Source organism: Varanus komodoensis, unplaced genomic scaffold (genome assembly GCF_004798865.1).
Source record: "Varanus komodoensis strain SLA01 unplaced genomic scaffold, ASM479886v1 scaffold10, whole genome shotgun sequence".
NCBI classification, from domain to species: Eukaryota; Metazoa; Chordata; class Lepidosauria; order Squamata; family Varanidae; genus Varanus; species Varanus komodoensis.
Window position 1 is genome coordinate 5,054,162 of NW_025335269.1, and position 18,551 is coordinate 5,072,712.

Sequence of the window (18,551 nt, forward strand, 5' to 3'; positions counted from 1 at the left end):
TTAATTTATGACATTCTAGGATGATTACTGTTTAGACAGCTGCATTATGGAAGTCATGAATTCTAATCCCACTCCTGGTACATAAAGCAATTTCATATTCTGGGCTAGTGTAGCACAGTGGTCAATGTGCTGGGTTTGGATATGGAAAACCAGGTTCAAGACTGTAAAGTAGTCTACAAATGTAATGAATAAAATATGGATTATTGTGTAGCTCCACTACAGCTACTAGATCAAACTGTCACTTTTTCTCATCCTGAGACCATGGAAAATAGAAAATAACTAATGGATTGCATGATTTGAAAAGGTAATTTTGTGTGACTGTCATGTATAGGTATGGGGTACAATGGAATCAAAGGGATGGATCCAGAGCCATTCTTAAAGTAAACCCAATGAAATCAAGTGGATTTAATTAACTCATCTACTGATGTAAATGCATCCAGTATGAATAAGTCTGAATCCTATTCAGTATGTTCAGCAAGAAAAGGAATGCTGAAAGCAATGTAGCTGTTTTTTGTTTGTTTGTTTTTTAAGCTACGTAGCTTTGAGCAGGACAAAGGGGCTGCTAAACCTGAATTATGCACATCCAGTATAAGCACAGTTTGGAAGTACTTAGGCAAAAGCCTGCCTTCCTACCTGAATATGTTACTCCTGCTTGGCAGCTACAATCCAATGAATACTAATGGGTTTTGACATATGGATACTGGGTATGCAAAAGCAAGGGATGCACAGGGGACCAGGAAACCACAGGTAGTAATGTGGATTCTCATCTGAAACCACATTCCTTGCCCACACATCAAAACAGTTGTTTCCACAGTTCTTTGGAACTGGGCAAAAGCATGAGGAACTGTGGTTAGCTTTGCCACACTTTGGTCCTACTTCTGTAACCTTAACATCAACTCAGTGCTAGATCACAATTTTAAAAAGGAATATTGGGTTTTGTTTCAAATGAGATTTGGCACATAAATACTGCAAATGCCAGTGTAGTTTTATATTACCACAAGCCCTGCTGGGAAGTGATTGCACATTACCTAGTCTCTAAAGAAGTTTTGCCACTCTAATGTTTTCTTCTTCTTCTTCAAAAGACTGTGTGTGTATTTATATGTTTGAATTAGAATTCACTGAGTAAAAGCAAAACATTTCTTACCCATCTCCCTATCTCTGCATGGCCTGGCAAATTGGCAAAGTCCATCAATTTAATCAGCTGATGCTAATTAATGGTAAAATTGGTGAGGTTTTATACTGTCTCTATGGTGAGCCCAAAGAAACACTATGGAACTGACATGCATGTCAGTTCATTGGGCATCTGGGGCTTCATACTGTGTGTGTGGGGGAAGGGGGAAGGGGGGAGGGGGGAGTGAAGTATTGTCAATTTTATTGCTGCTTTAAAAGAATGCTGGAGGCAAGAGAAGGGCCAGTGATGTTGGGGCCAGGCAGGTAAGATTACAGAGTTACCAACAATGTCACTGATGCAATTGTTAAGATAAACCTCCTCTGGATTCTCCAGAATGAATTTTTAAAAATGGTTCAGTACCGGATAATAGAACTAGTGTGTAAATACCCACATAGCAATAAGCCAGCAGGACCTTTCCCATAATGTATCTTCACACCAAGAAAAAAAAAACCCCTTCACTTCAACTAACTCTTGAGTGTTAATTGTAATTAAATGGATAGCAGTAAGTCCAGGAAAAGGTGACATCAGAAAATTGGGAAGTACAGAAGAAAGAAAGGAGAAAGAATGAAAAAAAAAAAAAGAAAACTGGGGCAAGAATGATCACCAGCTGCAGTGTCAGGTTGGGCTCAAATGCTCTGCTTAGTACCAATTCAAGCTTAAATTAGCAAAGGCAATTCTCAGCACAACTGAACAGAAATAGTGGGAAAGTGGGTTCACTGGTCAGAGAATGCCCTGAGCTCTAAATTTCTTTACATCTGCTAAGATTTCCCAGAAAGGGATAACAAAAATATAGCATAAATAGTAAAAGGAAATATATATTTAACAAGCAGCTGTGAAAGGGCAAAAATGCAAGTGTATCATAAATAGACAGAATGAGTAAGTTAGCAAGTTGTAGCAGTAATTAGAGTAAAAGGAATTTGTCAAAGCAATGCTGAAATTGCAATGCAATGATGCCTACAATAATCCCAAATGCAAGAAACCAGGCAGAGAAACATTTGAAAAGCATTCTATCAGCTTTATAATGCTGAGAATCCTAAGGGATTGAAGACAGATATAGTTGTAATTAAAAGAGACCCTTTCAAAACAATGGGACTTAAATTAGTCGCATAAACTTAAGCCCAATTGATTTCAATGCGTTTACGCTAAGTATGGCTAGATGTGAAGCCAATGCAAGGTCAATAACTGTGTTCCTATATGTGGAAAAAGCCTTTGACAATGTTGAATGGCCTGTTTCTTTGAAGTACTGGAAGCAGTTTCAAATTATGTATCAGGGCTCTGTATGAAAAAACCCAGAGCCAAACCATTGGCCAATAACAAATGACAAATAATACCTAATAAAAAGGGCAAAATATGGGTGTTTGCCATTGGCATTGCTGAGAACAATGTAGAATTGTTTGCCAGCACAGCATAGGGGTTAGAGTGCTAGATGAGTACACAGGAGATGTTGCTTCTATCCCCTACTTGGCCATGCAACTTACTGATCCTCAACCTAACCTAGCTCACGAAGTTGTTGTGAGGCTAAAATGGAGAGGAGCCTTACGTAACCCTGTTTGGGTTCTTTGCAGGAAAAGTGGGCTAAAAATATAACAAACAAACAAATTTGGTAAGTTTCCACTATAAAAACTGCTTTTTCCACAGTTCCTGTTTCAAATATTACTAATAAATCTTTATCATGTTATTTAACTGAAGAATTGACAATAATAAGTTTTCTCTGGACCAAAAAGAAACCACAAGGCAAAGAAAAAATAAAGCAGCATGAAAAAAAAGAAAAAAGGAAAGTCTTTTCCATGCCTAATTTAATTTTGTACAATCAGGTCAGCTCTACAAAATGAATTATTAATATAGATTAAAATCAGAAAAAATAAAAATCATGGAAGATGCACAAATTATATACCAAAGCATATTACAGCTAATTAGGTTCTGGTTACCTAAAGGAGTGCTTACGTCCATATGTGCCCACCCACCCGCCCGCCCACCCCTTGAGATCAGCGGGAGAGGCCCTTCTCTGGGAACCCTCTGTGAAAGAAATTAAGAGGGTAGGTACTCGGAGGAGGGCTTTCTCGGCGGTAGCGCCCAATCTATGGAATGCACTCCCCAGAGAGGTCCGCCTGGCGCCATCGTTATTTGTTTTTCGGTGCCAGGTGAAGACCTTTTTTATTTAAATGTCATTTTAATTGCTAATATTATTTATTTATTTTACATCTTTGGCCAGGACGTCTCCAATTATATTGTTTTTATATTTTATTATTTATTTATTGTTGTGACCTGCCCCGAGGCTTCAGCGAATGGGGTGGCATAGAAGCTTTCTAAATAAATAAATAAATAATTCAATTAAATTATGGGATAAATATAAATGCAGAGAATTAAACCTCTAAGAATTAAACTCCTAAGAATAACAGTTAATTATGGCCTTTAATAGAGATGCAGTTTTAGGATTGTTATATGTGATAACATATATAGGTTGCAATTATTTCTGATAAGATGATGAGCTGAAGTAGTTAGTGCATATTAACAGCATTTTGTGACACAAATATTTAGAACTTTGTAAATGCATCAAGAAAATTTAAAAAATTCTGATTCCATGTGAGAAGAAGAAATATGTTAGATAGCCAGTGCTGAAAATGCTAGACTGCATGCAAAGTCACATTGGAAAAAGGTGTACTATTAAAGATTATTAAGATTACAATCCAATGGGGATGCCCATAACCCTCCAAACTCAGAGAAGCATAGGCATCCTATGCAGGCCTGGAGGACTACAGAGGCAAAGATTGCATCTACACTCTTTCATCTCTGAAAAGTAGCTCAGTGGCCAGTTTCCACCATCTAATTGTGGTGTATCAGAGAGGATGATGTACCACCAATCTCTTCTGTTCTCTGCTCCTGGAACACACCTAAATCCCTTCCCTGAGGATCCTCTTGGAGAGGCAGCCATGGTTCTTTTCCTGCCAGCTACAATGTATGGGATGTAATTCAAAGCACAGAGTCCCATCCTGGAGCTTTCTAGATGCTATTCAGGGGCCATACGATTTTTCAATACATTAATATTAGAATTGGACTTTCTGTTGTTCTATATTGGAAATTTATCAAGATATCTATATGTAACCATCACATTTATTAACACAGATGCAAGATGACACTATGCTAAATTATGGGAAACAATTATGATTTGTACTATTTCAGAATGGAAACCTAAACTGGATGGATATTCTGAAAAAGCTAATACTACCAGATTAAAGGCACAAGCCTATGTAGGTTTAGACAGAAAAGGGTCTACAACGTCCAGCTATGCTGGCTAAAACAGGTATAGAGCTTTTTCCTATAGACCTTCAGGCCTTTCTGTAGACCATTTTGTGTCTTAAACCTGCATAGAGTTGCATCCCAAAAGAAGGAAAATGAGCATTATACAGTCAACCAAAATTGGAAAACTTTTTACTGGTTTTTAGTTAAATAAAGCACACACTGCTTTAAAATGTAGATCATTTGTTTCAACTGCAGCAATATAGAACCTGTGTATTAATGTTATATGGTTATGTAAATGGATTGTTACCTTGCTGTTTTATTTCACATTGCATGAAATATGCTATCAAAAAGCAAATGTCTGTGGAATAACTGTATTAAAGGATATATATGTATAGGATTGTAATGAATATTCATAAGCAAATATTTCCATCATGAAATAGAACCCTGAAATGTTCCTTGAAAGTTGCTCCAGCTAGTACTGGGCTGTGGCCATGCTTGCACTGAGTTGAAATAACTTGCTAGGGTAAAATGGGAGTGGGACCAAAACTCATCACTGTTGTGTGCAGGTTCTCCTAGTAGAAGCAACTATTCTTTCCTCAAATCATCAAGAGGAATCAAGATGACAGAGCAACACTCTGCTAGAAATTTCTGAGATAAAATGGTGGCTACCAGTAGAGTAGCTAGCATCTGCTGGGTGGGTGGGTGAATTGTCTACCATTTTTGACCTCCATGTGAAAAAAACCAAACTTTTTTTGGTTCAGCCTTCACCCCAGCACAAAGTTTTTAAGAAACACTCATCTTTTTATTCCTAAGACTGTAGGTCACAATCTAATTGGGGTCACAGTATAACTATGTGATATCTCACAATACTTTTGCTTACCCTCTGAATGGGATGCCATGTATGCAATCACATTTAGCTACATGACAATGTGGGTTGAAACGCTGAATGTTGAAACCATGGGTTATTACTGTAATGTGGGTTATTTCATTGTCTGAACCCAGTGACTGCCACAAAGCCAATTCAGAGTGAAGGCAATGCTTTCTGCCCTCATCTGGAACTGGGCAAAGACTTTCACATATGTTGACAGCCATTATCCATTCTTCAAAAAAAGTAAATCTGAGATAGCATATTATGCTCAGATTTTAATATAAGGACACTTTCAACTTCACATCCTGCAGCTAAATAACAGGTTACACTGTGGTAAGGGGTGGAAAGCTATTTGCACAGCACTTCCTTGTTCAGCACACCCTTTCAGAGGGAAGCAGCTCAGAGAAGTCTAGAACTATTCAGTGTACTCTTCCTTGACCTGCACCATGGCCAGCCCAGGACAGACCTGGATTACCCACTTTTATTAAAAGTAGGACATCTACAGCATATGGAAGTTCTGGTAAAAGGTATTCCAATGCTTACTGCATTGTGATGGATCAGTGATGGAGGCTTTAAATCCTTAAGAACAACATGTGAACACCAGTCAGAAACTTGTGGCTTGGATACCGTGCTTCAAGAGGTGGGGGCAGGTTGAGATCAGTCTGGATAACTTTAGATCCTTGCTTTTTATAGAAAGTATTAGGAACTTGTTTTACATAGCTACAGGTGCAAACTTTGAATGTATTTGTGCCTTTCAAGTAGGGTCAATCCTTCATCACAATTGGCACTTTGTCAGAAATGTATTGATCAAATATTTATTTAACAATGTCTGTCTATGAGATTTAGACTACTCAAGGTACAATCCTATGCAAGTACAGGCAGGAAAAAGGCCCACATGTCCAGAGGCATTATGGGACTTGTACCCCCCCCCCCTTGATCTAAATGTACACAGGATCACACCCTTAGTCAACTGATTTTGCAAGCATCACACCTTCATTAAACACACTCTGAAATGTCACTAATAGTACATTGCATTTGCACTTTTTGTTTTCACAGTTGAAAGGCCTGGGTGGTGGAAGGTATATGAGCCTTCTGACTACATCTTCAGTTAGAAAGCTCTAGGCTGATTCCTACTGTTTCTCCCCTTCCTTGACATGAAACATCTATCAGCTTTATAGACATGAACTTTATTCATGAAAGGAGTTGTAAATTGACATATTGTTGAATTGGCTTGTCTGTTCAGCCTGCTGTCCAGGTGCTAACTATTGATAGGTCATAGTTCTTTGGGTTCATAACCTTTACACTAACACTAGGAAGACAGCTCTTCAAATAGAAGACTATACTAACCAACCTGCTAAAGCCTGGAGTCAACCATTTATGTTTCATGTTGGAGGATTAAAGAACTCAGCAGCATGAAAATATGATTCTGAGGTGGGAGAGAAGGAAACAGTTGGCTGAAACCAACTGAGCTAAATGGTGCTCAAGCAGGAAGATAGAAAGATTCCCCCAAAGTAGAATTAGCTGGTTGAGGTTGCAGTCTGCAGATGCTGCATATATTTTTGCAAAAGGCGCTAGCCCTGAAGACCTGACACACAGAGACAGAAGCCAGCAGTCAAGAAGAACACCTGGAGCCACTGTATCTAATCCTCTCCCTTTTACCACACTGCAGTGTCACAGACTCATAGTAAGTTCTTAAAACAATAGTATAACCATTTGTACTCAATCAGGCAAATTGCTTTCCAACTGAGATTCTTTGGAAAGTGATGAAGATGTTTGGAGTGGAAGACAAGCTTCTTGCCTCCTATTGCCAATCTTCCTGAGTGATACAGAGGGCAGGGGAGTGTTGGGTAAATTCTAATGTGCCACTGTGAATTCATGTGGGGGTTACAGTCAGGTCCGACAGGCCTACTCAGTGGCCTGTCTTAGCTCCAGAATTCTGTGGCAGAGGCTCAGTAGTTCCTTGACAGGTAAACTGTTGTGCACCAGATCCTTAAGAGCAGGAGATCTCAAAAGATTCTGTCCAACACATGTGGAAATGACTTCACACTAGGTGGGAAATTTCAAACTGTATGCACAAAAAATTAAATAGCATGACAATAACTGACAACAGTATGCAAAATCTTCCACCTGAGGTAGCTTCCTCATTCCACTTCCTGACAGGGTGGGCCTTGTTCACAAGGTAACAAGCCCAAACTAGCAAACCAATCCTTTCCTGGTGCCCTGACTTCCCATTAAGGGTTCCACAGAGGCCTCTTCTATTATCTTCACTTAAGGGATTTCAGTCCCACAATAACAACATAAATTTATAGACATATACAAATAAGGGTTTATTGATCTAAAAGCAAAGGAGCTGGTTATATGTCTCACCAGCCCCATGTGGTGAAGTGGGAACAAGATTGGCCATGTCATGGCCATGGCATACAGATGCACACAACAACACAGATGCCAAGAACAATTAGAAATTATTAGTGGCATCAGAGTGAAGAGGGCACATGTGTACACTCATACATATGCAGGGCTCTACTACAAATGGGAGAATCCTGAACAGTACAGGATTCCTCCTTGCACAGAGGAGCCTTGCATACTAACACATCTTTACAAATATAGCAACCCTTCACATGGAGACTGCATGACTGGCATGGCAGATGTGTGTGTTGGAATGGAGGGACATGGCTGGTGGCCACAATGAGAACTTATGAAAGTCTAAGGGGGGTGTTGTACAAATCTCTTCTCCTTGCAGTAAGTAAGATTGATAGCAATACTGCAAAACCACACTGATTACAAATTTGGCATTTTCCTTGATAGGGGCTCCCCTAAGGGAAAGCAATTGGCTCTAAACATGTTGGGAACGGCTTCTTTTAAATTATCTATTTTTACTGCTTTGAAATTAGGAACAGAATATGGGACACCCAATGGCATAGAACAGAACAGAAAACACTTAAGAACACTCAAACCAAAATGAGAATCTCACTATAGATACAATAGGATGCGCTGAAAAATTTAGGCAGGTTCTTCCTATAGCAAAGTGGAAGTGCTCATTCCAAATGACCACAGAATACAACAACATAGATCACACCTCCTTTAGCCTTTCTTTACCCAAACATTAATTCCTTCGAAAAACAAATGTTCTTCCACCTAAATAGGATAAATACTGTCTCATTCCCAGAAGAAATATAATTGAAGGGCAAAGCAATAGATAATTATCTTTCAATGAAAAGCCAATGCTCTTTAACAATCAACAATTTCAGGTGATCATTTTCATAGAATCTAGATGAAGGAATGCTGGGTCATCAGATTTGACTTTTTCCACACAGTATGCTGCTATCACCTACTTTCAATCATTGCTCAAGTATTTAAAATTATCACCAGGTTAATTATCAGGTTAGATTGCAGCATGAATACTGAATCATGCTTGGCTTCTTTTGCCTATACTTCTAATAAAGAAGCCACCCCTCACCATTCCTTCAGGAATACTAGAAAATATTCAATTACTTACCTAGGATTTATTTTCCTGTTCTTCAACTTGCATAATTACCTTGTTTAATAGTTGCTCCTACCAAAGTTAATGTATCACTCAATTCATTTCATTCTTCTTCTGGAACAGTTGGGGCCTTGTTAATGTACCTAAAGTGTCCAATTTGCTTTTGATTTTTCTAATTCTATGTTTAGCTTGTGCTTAATGACACATTTTACTTGTTTATTTAAAAGATTTGTAAGCCACCTTTAAGGCAACTTATAAATTAATATATGATGTATAATTTATTTTTTCATTAAACCTCTCACAGCAACATACAACAACATTAAAAACAGAAAACATGATAAAAGAACAGGAACAATGATAAAAACAAAATTAACAGTTAAAATCAGGTATCTTGACTTACATAACAGTTTCAACAGACTCCTAACTCAATGATAAGTGAAAGTAAACCAGTGAGGCTTCAGGGGTCATTTAGATCCCTGTAATGTTGGAACCTGATCAGTTTCCCTATTGACAGTTCCTGAATCTTGTCTGGATCAAGTTTCACTTTGTTCACCAACCCACAACTTCCTCCAGAGACCACTTCAAGAGTTCCTTGGCCTCCTCAGGATGATCAGATGAGAATGAAACATAGAAACAGAGATAGTCAGAAGGGCCTCCTGGGCCATCAAGTCTGACCCCCAGGTCCAGCCAGCTCTGCTCATGACATGCCCACCGTGCGCATGTCTAGTCTATCCTTGAACACCCTCACCGATGGAGCCTCAACCATCTCCCGTGGAAGCCCATCCCATACCTTTGGGGCAGGGCCATCTTAACAGAATTATGGGTCCTGGGCAAAGCAGTGTATTGGGGGCCCTACAACAACTACAACTACTGTTAATTTTGGAAGTTTTCCAATTTTCCAAGGGTTAACATACACAGATTAGTATGGTGCCCACGGGCAAGTGTCCATCAGGCCCATGCGTTAAGACGGCCTTGCCTTGGGGTCCTAGCTGTCAGGAAGTACTTCCTGGCATCCAAATTGAATCTTGGTTCCCTGAGAAGAATGAAAAGTAATAGGGAGTACCATCTGCATAGTGATGACATCTTAGCCCAGACTACCAGTTTAATTTGCCCAGTGCTTTCACATACTTATTACAAAGCAGAGGAGACAAGATAGAACCTTACAGCACCCTACACAGCTTATAGGGACAATTGATGCATTGGATAAATTAATAAAGAAATCAATGGAGCAACAGGCCCCTTAAACCATCTTTGGAGTCCAATTCTCAAGCAAGTGCTGAAACCACTCTAATTCTGTGCTTCCTAAACACAGTCTGACAGCTGGTTCAGGACACCAAGACTGATGGTATCAAAAGCCACCAAGAGGACCAGGATTGCTCCATTTATTTGTAGATGATAGTCACAAGGACAACCAAGGCTGTCACTATACTAAAACCATGTGTGAAACTGGATTATAATAGATCAACATAATCAGCATAATCCAACCCTGCTTAGAATTGACAACATTTTCTATCACAATTTTATTCAGTAAACAAACAACATTTCAATCCATTTCATGAGATCACCTTCTCTACTTAATTTCTTTCAGAACTTGCAGTAAGCCAACAGAGGTTCCTGACCATTTCATGAACAAAAGACTATACCATATCACTTGAGGCAGCAAATACATGGCATATTTGTCTAAAAAAACAGAATAAACCCATTCTTCTATTTTATAAAATGGAAAACTGCCTCTGCCAATGCCATGTTCAAACCGCCCCCCCCCCCCCGTGTATCTATTCAAATATATTCTTTTCTATGTTATAACAAAGGAAATGAGATGTTCTTATATGATTATCAGAAAACATAAAAACTAGCCAGAACATGAGTATTTTCTTATGTAATTTTAAAACAGTTGGAAACATTTAATCATTTGTTAGTTTATAACAAGCAAACATTTCAAAGCAAACTTCTCTGTTTAGCAGATATGTAAGATGCATTAAGAAAGGCCCTCAAAAGTGGAATTACTCTTCCCAAAAAGGCTGAACTCACATGGACACTACAGTTTTTTAGAAGGCAGGTCAAGATCTTCCTATTTGTCCAAGCATTTTAAAGTTTCTTTCTCGGGGGGTTGGTTATTATTTATTTATTTATTAAAACATTTTTATGCCACCCCATTCGCAGAAGCCTCGGGGTGGGTTACAAACAATGTTATGCTTTAGGATATAATCCTATACCCTTTGAAGGACTGCTCCAAAATCAGGTATCCTATACTTTGCAGGCAGACACCTAGTAGGACAGAAGGAATAACAAAGATGTTTCCTTTCTGTCCTCCTTTGTTTTTCTCTAGACAGATTATTGCTTCTCTTTTCTCTTTCTGGAATGGCCATGGTTCTTTCTAGGGCAGCTGCAAGGGAATAGGGAGAAGGATTAGACCTCAAAGCTATAGGAGAGCCCAAGGCTTTGGGGGAGAAATTCAAAATAATCCTGTCAACCCTGGGACCATAGAAATGCTATACTTTTTAATGGTGATAAATGTTTTGCTATATTATATTTATTTGGTATGTTTGCAGTTAAATTTACCCTTATGCACGATGTACTGGAATCCTTGTGATGAAGGGTGATTAAGAAAGAGGACTTACTTCTGAGCAAACACATATGGAATTACATTGTATCTACATTAACTACACTATTTTGCTTCTACTCTAAAACATGTCACATACTTTTTGTATTGCCCAGGCCTCACCAAATGCATGTATGTGTAGGGACAAAGGGTATCTCCCCAAATTAGGGAGTGTGTCCTTCCACCAACAGAGCTCCATCCTCTCAAGATCCTTTCCTTTTGAGGAAGGCAGATCTTGGATCCAAACCACTGTTTTGTATGAATGGAGAAAATAACAAATGCTTCTTGTCCAAAAGTACGTTATGATATCACAAACATGCCCATCCTAGCAGTGTACACATAGCTCCTGATTAAACAAGCAAATCTAAGTGTGGAAGGTGCCTTCAAACTTTTTTCCTTACTAGAAGAGGGCATCTATGACTTATTATGGAATCAACTTATTTTGATTTTGGGTAAAAGATGCTGTTTGCAAGGAATGACACTGTAAATACTTAAGTTCTACACATCAGGCAAGAGATTACGTCCTCACAATACTTAAATATCTTCCTATTGATGCAGCAACCTTTCCAGAGTCTGAAGGGAAAAAAAACTCTGCTAGGCCTTACCAGTGTGGCTTCTCTTGTGAACCATAAGCACATTGGGACCGATGCAAATTATCCCACAGATATCACACTTTAGCTTTCCGTTAGGGAGTCGAATGCCTCCAACTCCTGACATGGCTTTGCTGCCATTGTGTGAGCCATTCATTTTCTCTCCAGAGGCATCAAGCATTCGTAAATCCTCCGCACATTCTTCCCCATTCATTTCACAGGCACGCCCATTCTCTTCATCACTCTGTTTCTCTATTTTAATATTACTGGCTGAAAGAAATAATAGAGGGACGCCACTCAGTGTTTTTCTTTTAAACAATCAAAAACATTGTGGCAAAGAAACAATGAACACAAAGGAAAGCATTTCTCAGCAGAATGTATAATACACTTAAATGACAAATTACTGATGTACTTACATTTCTGTGTGTCCAGCAGAATTATTTCAAGTGCTATATTAGGCAATTATTATTACATGGATATCTCTATGATTCATAAATAACTCCTGTATTAGATGCAAAACAGTGGGGTTGTCAAACACCTAGCTGGCCCAATAGCTCTGTAACATGCAGACAGGATTGCTTGCTAGTAATATGATTAGATGTCAAGCAAGGCCTGCACACCAGCTGCCATTTATTGCTGCCTGCAGGGGGCTGAGCAAACCCTGCCCAGTTTTTTGCAATCTCAGCAAAACCAGAGCAGGTTGGGTGATCGTCCTTCCGTCCTTCCTTCCTGTCAAGGGCCTTTCCCCCTCATGGACAGGGTCAAATTAAAGTCTCTGTAGGCAATAATCATAGGGACCCAAGATAGAGCTGTAGATAAATATTTATATTGTCTAGGTCCCATAATCACAGATCTGTACACAAGGGTGATTGTGTGTTTCCTTGTGCTAGTGGTGCACACCCCTGGAAATGAGTATAGCCTCCAAAAGATCTGTACGGAATCCCACAATATTACTCCAATGTCCTCAGATATTCTCTCACATTCTTATCTTTTTATTTAAATATACCAGAACTTTTCTATGCTCCAAATCACTTGTGTGGCTGTCATCAATTGCCCTTATGTAACAGAGCTAAAAAGAAATGTTGCTCCCATGGTCCAGAGCGGTCTTATCCCTTGTCTCCAGGAGGGGAAAATAATTGCCACATAGTTTCCCTTTTTCTTGTTCATATCAATTTTCAAAAGGTTTGGAAAACTGAACCAGGACAGGGCATATGGCTACTACCTCCGTTAACAAAATTTGGCAAACCTAAGACCTGAAAACCTTGCCTAGCCATTAGCCAATGACAATGCTTCTGTGAAAGGACTCACATTATCCCTACTAGATGGTGAGAAAGACTACACAAGCCACCCCACTAGAAAGACTACACAAGCCAAGCCAATGATAGCTAACCAGCTTGCTTCTTATTTTTTTGCTTTGCTTTTCTTTTAATAAATTTAACCTGGATAATACTAACTTGGGTTTCAGTGCCAATGAAGAATTATGCATGCAACCCTTCTATCCTATGAAACATAAACTTATCACTGAGAAGGGCAGATGGCAAGCAGACTACAGCACACTCGGTTAAAGGTTTAGCTAATGTACGCCTATCAGTCAGGTTGTCAACATGCACTCACAGATGAATTTCTGTTGTTCTCATGTAATACACACAGGAAATTTCTGGCAGAAATTAACATTGCAAAAATAATGGGCAAATTGTTGACAAGCTTTCCAAATGTGAACACTGCTTGTAGAATGTATCTTGCCTTATTTAGAGTACTCTTTTTCAAACTTGAAATTTTTAGACATAAATGATCATCTTCCCTCATCACAACTGAGAACAAGCTTTTGCAAAAAATTAAAAAGCAATGTGAAGGTATATCCTGTGTTTTTGCTAACAAAAGCAGTTAAAGAGTTAATTTACACTAAAGGTATATTCTATCCCTATGGGCAAACTCCTAAATCAGACAATAACTTGCTTTCATTAAATTGAAGCTTTTCATGGGTTCCAGACTTTTTTTTATAAGCCCTTGGGAGTTTCATAGACTCTAGGCGCTGTGCTTATTGTGTCCTGCTTGCAGCTAATCTGTTGCTTCATGTTGGTGGTAGTTGGTGGCCTGCAGGGGACCACTGACAAGCAGAACCAGAGCGAAAAATGGATGGGCCATCCATTTCCCTGTCCCTTGCCCCCTTTTCTCTCTCTCTTCCTTCTCACCTAGCAGGCTGCCATAGAACGATCAGCTCACTCTTCACCAGAGGTCTGACCTGATTGCATGCGGAGAGCTTCTGAGATTAGGCTGAAGGTCACCATACATGGCAAATATAATGCATGTCATGCACTATAGGGGAGGTCGCAAGTTGTGCAGGACTTACTTAACGGAACTGATGTGCATTTTAACTCTCGAGAAAGAAGGAAACCAGAAAAAGTGTTCTTTTTCTGTTTTGTCCTCCTTCCCCTTTCTCTTTTCATTGTACAAATGAAGACATTTGAATTGCTTGTGCAGAAAAGTGCTACAAGTCAAAGGACATAAATGCAAATATTTCCCCTTGCAAATCTGTCTACACTGAAGGTAGAGCATTTTGTCATGTACAGTATAATAACTGCTCTGATAGGTGATGGTTATCTTTATGTACACATATTGCAGATCTGAAAACTCAGAGAATGAACTAGAGGGCTTGCATTAAGTTATAATAAACTCACCAGGCAGAGTCTATGTGCTCAGGATAAGCACATGGTTCAGTACTTGCTGGACTGTACCACTTCTGGTGAAAGGCCAAGAACATTGCATTAAAAAAAATCTTTCTGAATTTAGAAAATTAGCCCTTCAGGGAGAAAATCATCTTTTAGCCTTTCTTTCTAAACTGTTCTCTAGTTTTCTGTGTTCAGCAAGCATTATTTTTTAATACTGGAGAACATGCAAATTTGCTCCACACCTAGAGTTTCACAACATTATTCCACTGTCCATATAGCTTTGCTTATATTCTTTCCATTGCATTGTTTTAATTGCATTTTTCAACAGTTAGATTTTCAAAGTGAAATAGATACTTTTCGCAGGCATTGCTTATGACACAATGTCAAGTGGAAAATATTTGCAGGATCTCTGCAGACTATGGTATATATTATGAGAGCTGAAAAATTACATGTCTTGAGAGTCTTTGCTTGTTTTCCTTGTATAAAAGACAAGTTTCTTACCAACACTCACATATGAGAAGATATCAAAATAACCCACACTCCCAGTATGCCATGGTGGGTTGGTTGTCATATGAACAACATACAGAGTCCTTCCACATGTTTCTAGGGAACCGTATGGGAGGAACTTCCCTCTCCTTGCTGCAGGCCATTTCAGGCTAGCCTTAGCTCCTCCCCTTTAAACTCCTGGAGAGAATGATCTTTGTTTTGACAGCTATGAGCAGTGCCTCCAAAATGCCCAGTGGCTTTTCCAAACAGGGAGGAAGCTACAGCAAGCCCCAAATGGCTCATAACCAGTGATGAAGAGGGTGGAAAGGCAGTACTGTCTCCAAGGGCCATCTGGGGCACTTTGGAGTGGGTAGCATTTGTGCTTGCTTAGGGAGCCCTATGGCAAGATCAGCATGGGTATTTTGCTTATCTTGCCATGAGGTTCTATAGCTGATTCCCCAGACCTATGATGGGTCAATCATCCAGGTTTGGAAGATACAACAATCCATCATGGATACTCCCTACAGGAGCACATTGACTGTTGGAGTGGCTTGCTGCCCAAGCATGCGCCACTGTGGGGAAATTTGGATGACAACCTATCATGGGCTGCAACCCACAATGGGTTGTCACATCATGCAGACATAACTGGATTGTATGCAGCGATGAAACTTGAGGAACAGGAATGATTTTACTATGATCATCTTTCTTTTGCGCTCGCGCGCGCGCGCTCTCTCTCTCTCTCTCTCTCTCTCTCTCTCTCTCTCTCTCTCTCTCTCTCTCTTTTCTCACATTGGGAAGACCCCCTACCCCCAATTCTATTGTTTATATCATTTCAGCACGGCTAGAAAGACAAACTAAAATCTGAAATTTAAGTTGTCATTTAAATATATAACTTCAAAAGGTAATTATTTTTATATTTAAACTGGCTTTGGTATGGATCTGGACTTAGTTATGCTTAAAGTAGACCCTTTATAATCAATGGGGCAAATGAATAGTGTGTCCCTTTAATTTCATTAGACTAATCTAAGCATGGCTATAATCCATTGCATTTTGATCTCATTTCTCTTGTTTGTTGCTTTCTTTAAGTCTCAACAGAAATCAGATTTGGGAATATGATCCTATACATTCTCATAATGGAGTATATGCCACTCAACAATGTGGGATTTATTTCTGAGTAATTGATAGTCCTAAAATCAAGCTGTAGCAAATTATCTGACTTCAGAACAAGTTCTTTTAAAAATAATGAAAATAATTTATTAGTCTGAATAGATATAAATCAAGCTGGATTATTTCTTACCACACTGCATAATGTAGCTTAGGAAAGAACACTTTCCACAACCACACAACCAAAACATGCACACACAATTCATACATAAACAACTTCCCAGCTTCAGAGGTGGTCACATCAGTGTGGCAAGCCGTGGTTCTATTGCAAGAACTGGTCTGCAGTTATAGACTGATTGGCTGTGGGTGGATTATTCCTTCAGCCAGTGGAATAATTTCAAGGGGATTTGATGAGCATTATTATACACTTTGTAGTTTGTCATCCAAATCCAGAAATGCCTAGCAAGCAAAGGAGCTTTCTGTGTATGTACAGGACTACCCACTCCAATGAAAATACTTAGAAAGCAACTTGCTGAACACACAGAAGTCAGAAGTAAGCAACAGGAAGCTTATGGGCTGCATGCATTTCTCACTGTAGTCCCCTGTCCCTCCCCCAATTTTATAAAGATTATTTTAGGGGACAAATGGCGTTTCTAGCATTATGGAGAGGCAAAAAGACAAACTTGGCTTCCAAGCCAGCTAAATCTGACTTTTTTGGTATTTCATAGTACTATAAAACCCCTATACATAGCTCTTCTGGTAGACTGTGGTCCACAGAGGTGGTCAGTGTAGAAGAGGTTCTTCAACCTCCGGAAGTTGTCCAGTCCTGCTCTAAATCAATTACTACACAAGGTACAGGGAGCTGCTTTACAGGGAGCAGTGAGGCCATTGGCCCATCTGCACTTCTTGATCAGCAATGGTCTCCAGCCTTTCCCAAACTGGCACCCTCCAGTTATTCTGGGATTCAGCTTCTACCAGCCAATAATAGAATGGTCAGTATGGTCAATAGTCAAGAATGCTGCAGGCAGCAAATTGGGAAGTTGAGCTCTTTTCCAGCCCATACTTATAATACTTAAAAAGGAAATTGAATCCGGGGCCTTGTATATGCAAAAAATGAGCTGGACCAAGGACCCTACATATTTATTATATTTGCATCTTGCCTTTTTCCTGCAAGAAACCCATGGCAGCTTACATTATCTAGCAGCTTACATTATCTATCCCTCTCTCCATTTTATCTTCATAACAACCTGGTGAGGTAGGTTATAGATACTTTGAATTTTTCGACTATGTTCATTTAATTACATGTGTATTCTACCTTCCTTCTACAGAACACAAGGTGGCATCTAATAGGAACTGGACAGACCCAAACCTGCTCAACTTCAGTGCACTCACTGTTTCATATGCCTGCAGATCAAACTGCTTTTTAAAATGAATTTAAATTCATACAGGAAGTTGCAAATAGTATGGATTATAACTTCAATTAAAGTTATGCTTAGCATTTTTTGGTAAAATCAAAATAAAGTAATGATGGTAATAATTTAAATAATAACCAGGGACTTCGAGGCCTTGGGGAAGAAACTCAGGGAGCTAAAGGCCCAAGTGGCCTTCTCGTCGATCTTACCGGTCCAGGGACTTGGACCAGGCAGGGACAGGAGGGTCTCCGAGGTGAACGACTGGCTTAGGGTGTGGTGCCAGAAGGAACACTTTGGTTTCCTTGACCATGGCACTCAGTTTCTTGCCAATGAAACCTCAATGAAGGATGGGTTACATCTCACGAGGATGGGGAAAATGTTCTTTGGAGATGCTCTAGCGAGCTTCATCCAGAAGACTTTAAACTGAGCCGGGGGGGGGGGGTCAAGCCCCCCAGAAACGTGTCCACACTGGACAAGTGTGGGGAGAGGATCAGGGCTCTGGGAGCAGTGTTTTAGAGGTACTGCAGGGACTGACAGGACTCCTACAGAGAGGGGCCAGTATCAGGGAGGATGGGAGGAAGGAGGAGGCTGGGAACTCCAAGGAAAGGAAGCGGTGGGAAGGAGTTGAGGTGCATGTACACCCATGCTAGGAGTATGGGTAATAAGCAGGAAGAGCTTGAAGCTCTCCTGGGAATAGGAGGGTATGATCTGGTGGGAATCACAGAAACTTGGTGGGATGAAAGGCAAGCCTGGAATGTGAACATAGAAAGGTATCACCTTTTTAGAAAGGACAGGAAGGGAAAGAGAGGTGGGGGCGTGGCTTTATATGTCAGGGAAGGGATAGGATGCAGTGAGATAGAATGCAGCACAGATGGGGATTTGGTAGAGGCAGTCTGGGTGAAACTTAGGGGTTTTGGCAGGGAAAGAG

General features: G+C 39.8%; 1 protein-coding gene across 10 annotated transcripts in view; it reads right to left on the reverse strand.

The window, feature by feature from the left end:
• IKZF1 (IKAROS family zinc finger 1) overlaps positions 1–18,551 on the reverse strand; it is a 96,250-nt gene that overhangs the window by 21,597 nt on the left and 56,102 nt on the right. For 6 of the 10 annotated variants that reach the window (XM_044453510.1, XM_044453456.1, XM_044453447.1 and 3 more), the window contains one exon: positions 11,968–12,222. The exons of the other annotated variants lie outside the window; for them this stretch is intronic. In XM_044453510.1, the coding sequence (XP_044309445.1) occupies positions 11,968–12,222 (255 nt within the window). The remainder of the gene's footprint in view (positions 1–11,967; positions 12,223–18,551) is intronic. 10 annotated transcript variants of the gene reach the window in all.